This window comes from Nerophis lumbriciformis, linkage group LG37 (genome assembly GCF_033978685.3).
Source record: "Nerophis lumbriciformis linkage group LG37, RoL_Nlum_v2.1, whole genome shotgun sequence".
NCBI lineage: Eukaryota > Metazoa > Chordata > Actinopteri > Syngnathiformes > Syngnathidae > Nerophis > Nerophis lumbriciformis.
In genome coordinates this window covers 11427501-11432500 of record NC_084584.2, presented here as the reverse complement: position 1 = coordinate 11432500, position 5000 = coordinate 11427501, and the positions used below count along the sequence as shown (strand labels likewise).

At 46.1% G+C, this 5000-nt stretch overlaps 2 protein-coding genes across 2 annotated transcripts in view; one reads left to right on the top strand and one right to left on the bottom strand.

Annotated features, from left to right (window-relative positions):
• gpr3 (G protein-coupled receptor 3) overlaps positions 1-353 on the bottom strand; it is a 5416-nt gene extending 5063 nt beyond the window's left edge. The window contains exon 1 of the mRNA XM_061931321.1: positions 169-353. The gene's annotated coding sequence lies outside the window, so the exon portion shown is untranslated. The remainder of the gene's footprint in view (positions 1-168) is intronic.
• A 520-nt stretch (positions 354-873) lies between these two features.
• The window catches only part of cd164l2 (CD164 sialomucin-like 2), a 14917-nt gene continuing 10790 nt past the window's right edge, over positions 874-5000 (top strand). Inside the window, exon 1 of the mRNA XM_061931276.1 lies at positions 874-1052. Within this exon, the coding sequence (XP_061787260.1) occupies positions 890-1052 (163 nt within the window). The 5' untranslated portion in view covers positions 874-889. The remainder of the gene's footprint in view (positions 1053-5000) is intronic.

The window sequence follows — 5000 nt, the reverse complement described above, 5'->3', positions numbered from 1 at the left end:
CGTTATTTCGTGCGAATCTTCAACGTAATTCTCAATGGCTGCATTTTTTTAATTATTTTTTTTAAAAGCAAGGTGTGGGCGGGACATATTGTGTAACACACCGCCACTGAATTGAGGTTGCGCGCGCATCAATTAAAAAAAAAAAATAATAATAATGTAGAATGTTACCTTGTGAAAACGATCCTTCCCGTTGTTGGTTCTCCTTGTTAAAGATCCACAGACTCGCAGCCGGCACGGTGCGCGATACCGCGATACAAACGTGGTGGACTTTTCCGCGGCGTGTGACGTGACGTCATCCGGCTTTTTCTGGGGGGGCCCGGTGCGTGGCCGCTTCTGTACGTCCTCGCCGAAGGTCCGGCGTCTCGGAATGGATGCTGGAGCGCGCCGTCCGCCGCCACAAGACAGCTCGTGTGACGTCACGGGCAGGAGGGATCCACCAATCAGGAGACGAGGATGCAGGGAAAAAAAAGGAGGGGGGCCGGGGGGGGGAGTAATTTCATTCAGAAAAATGCGGCATCTTTGTGGCCCCGCCCACTGCGGTGCACGGTAGCCCTCGTTTCTTCTTGTAAATCCATACGCGCCTTTATGGGGTCGTTTCCTGTTGGGGAGGTGCGTCCTTGGTCCTGGTCGTGCTGTCCGTGGTGCTGAAACGCAGCAGTGACTCACGAGGCGTGGATGTGGGACACGCACACACGGGACACTCCATTAGGCACACCGCACTGCTGCTTGCATCCATCATGCCTCTGTCATATAGACCATCATTCTTATTGTTCAAAATAACAACAATAATAAGCAGCAAATGGTATTTATTATTGCTGTATTGGAGGTTATGCAACATTTTTTATATTTTTAAAATCCTGCTAAATGAACCCCCACGTTTCACGTGAAAATGTCACGCAAAACAAGTGTTGTTATTCTGCGTGTTTTATTTTGTGTCCTCCCAGCAGACGACGAGGCTTCCCCGGGTGTTAATGGGAGCAGCGGGAGGAGGGGGCGAGGCGAGAGGGAGACTCCTCATTCTGCCGCCGACCATATAAGGGCACTTCCGGCGGGTGAGTGCGAAAGAAGAGAGTTTTTGCCATCTTGCAGGCTGACACACAAAATGTTGCCGTCTTTGATCAAATATGAATCCTTTCTGTCCAAACCTGACTCACACGACATCCACGTGACGATCCCCTTGCCGCCATCTTGAAGTGAAGTGAATTATATTTATATAGCGCTTTTTCTCTAGTGACTCAAAGCACTTTACTTATAGTGAAACCCAATATCTAAGTTACATTTAAACCAGTGTGGGTGGCACTGGGAGCAGGTGGGTAAAGTGTCTTGCCCGAGGACACAATGGCAGTGACTAGGATGGCCATACTTGCCAACCTTGAGACCTCCGATTTCGGGAGGTGGGGGGTTGGGGGCGGGGCGTGGTTAAGAGGGGAGGAGTATATTGACAGCTAGAATTCACCAAGTCAAGTATTTCATATATATATATGTATATATATATATATATATATATATATATATATATATATATACATCCTGAAAATATGCAAACAAAACAGTGTTGGATAATTGATACTTCAAACTTGCATAAATAAATATTAAGGAATATAACATAACTTGGCTTCTGAGAGCTTCAAAATGTAATGAATAAAATGCTAAAGTTGTTGATAAACAAGCAATTATTTTAATAATTAAATATGGTCATTTTAAATAAATTATTATGATAATTTAAAATTCATTATTTCAAATATGTTTATTTTAATGTATAATTCTATGGCTGGATGTAATAAGGAATCGGAAAAAATAAAAAATAAAAATACAATTAATTTTGATGTTTTTAGCAAAATATAGTAAAAATGTATTTATTTATTATTATTTTTTAATTAATAAATATATTTATTTTTAGGTAAGATAAACATAATAATACAATTTATCTCTAGTCTGGATGATTTAGTTCTTGTCACCCTGTTGTCCTCCCGTCAGTCCTCACTCAGGTCCGCATGGAGCTGAGGGGGCGTGGCCTCCAGCTCCGGCTAAAAATCGGGAGATTTTCGGGAGAATATTTGTCCGGGGAGGTTTTCGGGAGAGGCGCTGAATTTCGGGAGTCTCCCGGAAAATTCGGGAGGGTTGGCAAGTATGAGGATGGCGGACGCGGGTATCGAACCTGGAACCCTCAAGTTGCTGGCACGGCCGCTCTACCAACCGAGCTATACCGCCCCAAAATCGTTAAATCATTTCATTTCATGAAGTTAGTTTCAACAAAAATGAAATTGTCATTTCACATTTAATCATCCATCCATCCATCTTCTTCCGCTTATCTGAGGTTGGGTCGCGGGGGCAGCAGCCTAAGCAGAGAAGCCCAGACTTCCCTCTCCCCAGCCACTTGGTCCAGCTCCTATCCCGAGGCGTTCCCAGGCCAGCCGGGAGACATAGTCTTCCCAACGTGTCCTGGGTCTTCCCCGTGGCCTCTTACCGGTCGGACGTGCCCGAAACACCTCCCTAGGGAGGCGTTCGGGTGGCATCCTGACCAGATGCCCGAACCACAGCATTTAATAATTTCCTTACTAATTTCTCAACAATTTTGGGGGGATATGTTGGCATTAAACCCTTTAATCTACTTTACTATTTAGAACTACTAAGTGACGAAAAATGATCACACTCAAAAAAGTGTTATAAGGAAGTCAGCCATCCAAATGATGAGAATCAGGTGTCCTAATCACTAATCACAGGTGTATCAAATCAAACACTTAGGCATGGAGACTGTTTCTACAAACATTTGTGAAAGAATGGGCCGCTCTCAGTGATTTCCAGCGTGGAACTGTCATAGGATGCCACCTGTGCAACAAATCCAGTCGTGAAATTTCCTCGCTCCTAAATATTCCAAAATCAACTTTATTATAAGAAAAGTGAAGAGTTTGGGAACAACAGCAACTCAGCCACCAAGTGGTAGGCCACATAAACTGACAGAGAGGTCAGCATAGTGCAAAGACTTTCTGCACAAACTTCATCTGACCTTCCAATTAGCCCACGTACAGTACACAGAGAGCTTCATGGAATGGGTTTCCATGGCCGAGCAGCTGCATCTAAGCCATACATCACCAAGTCCAATGCAAAGCGTGGGATGCAGTGGTGTAAAGCACGTCGCCACTGGACTCTAGAGCAGTGGAGACGCCTTCTCTGGACTGATGAATCACACTTTTCCATCTGGCAATCTGATGGACCAGTCTGGGTTTGGAGGTTGCCAGGAGAACGCTACATTTCAGACTGCATTGTGCCGAGTGTGAAATTTGGTGGGGGAGGAATTATGGTGTGGGGTTGTTTTTCAGGAGTTGGGCTTGGCTCCTTAGTTCCAGTGAAAGGAACTTTGAATGCTCCAGGATACCAAAACATTTTGGACAATTCCATGGGATGGCACTTCAAGTTCATATGTGAGTGAAGGCAGGTAGCCAAATACTTTTGGCAATATATATGTATTTATATATATATATATATATATATATATACATCCTCAAGCTCGGGTCCTCTACCAGAGGCCTGGGAGTTTGAGGGTTCTGCGCAGTATCTTGGCTGTTCCTAAGACTGCGCTCTTCTGGACTGAGGCTTCAGATGTTGTTCCTGGGATCTGTTGGAACCACTCTCGGGTTACTGCTCCGAGCGCCCCCACTACCACGGGGACCACGCAAGCCTTGACCTTCCACATCCGTTCAAGCTGCTCTTTCAACCCTTGGTACTTCTCAAGATTCTCGTGTTCCTTCTTCCTTATGTTGGCGTCAACTGGGACTGCCACATCTATCACCACCACCCTTTTCTGCTCTTTGTCCACCACCACTATGTCTGGTTGGTTAGCCAGAAGCTGTTTGTCAGTCTGGAAGTTGAAGTCCCACAGAACCTTGGCCCTGTAGTTCTCAGCCACCTTCTGTGGTATGGCCCATTGGTATTTGGGTACTTCTATTTCATACTGGTTGCAGATGTTCCTGTATACTATCCCAGCCACTTGGTTGTGCCTCTCCATGTACGCTGATCCAGATAGCATCTTACAGCCTGCTACTATGTGCTGGACTGTCTCGGGGTCTTCTTTGCACAGTCTGCATCTTGGGTCTGATCTACTCTGGTAGATCCTGGCCTCTATGGCTCTTGTGCTTATGGCCTGTTCTTGTGCTGCCATGATTAGTGCCTCTGTGCTGTCTGCCAATCCTGCATTTTCCAGCCACTGGTAGGATTTTTTGATATCAGCCACTTCCTCTATCTGACGGTGGTACATGCCATGTAGGGGCTTGTCCGTCCAGGTTGTCTGCTCCTCCTCCTCCTCTGCACTCTCAGCCGGGTTCTGCTGCCTGAGACATTCACTTAGCAGTTCATCCTTCGGGGCCATTTTTGCGATGTATTATCGATATTTCATCCTGGACTGTGGCCTTGACGCTCACTAGCCCTCGGCCTCCCTCTTTCCGCTTAGTGTATAGCCTCAGGGTGCTGGACTTGGGGTGGAACCCTCCGTGCATGTTGAGGAGCTTTTTTGTCTTGATATCTGTGGCTTCTATCTCCTCCTTTGGCCAGCTTATGATACCAGCAGGGTATCTGCTGACTGGTAGTGCATACATGTCAATGGCGCAGACTTTGTTCTTACCATTCAGCTGACTTTTCAGGACCTGCCTTACTCTCTGGAGGTATTTGGCTGTGATTGACTTCCTTTGTGGCCTCCTCATGGTTTCCATTAGCCTGTTGGATACCAAGGTACTTGTAGCTGTCTTGGATATAGCCTATGTTTCCCTCTGGTAGGTCAATCCACTCAGTACTGATCATCTTGCCTCTCTTTGAGACCATCTGGCCACACTTGTCCAATCCGACTGACATTCTTATGTCATCGCTGTAGATCCTGGTGGTGTGGATCAGTGAGTCTCTTTCTCACTCGCTCCTGGCATACAGCTTGATGTCATCCATGTAGAGCAGGTGACTGATTGTTGCCCCACTACGGAATCGGTACCCGTAGCCACTCTTCGTAATGATCT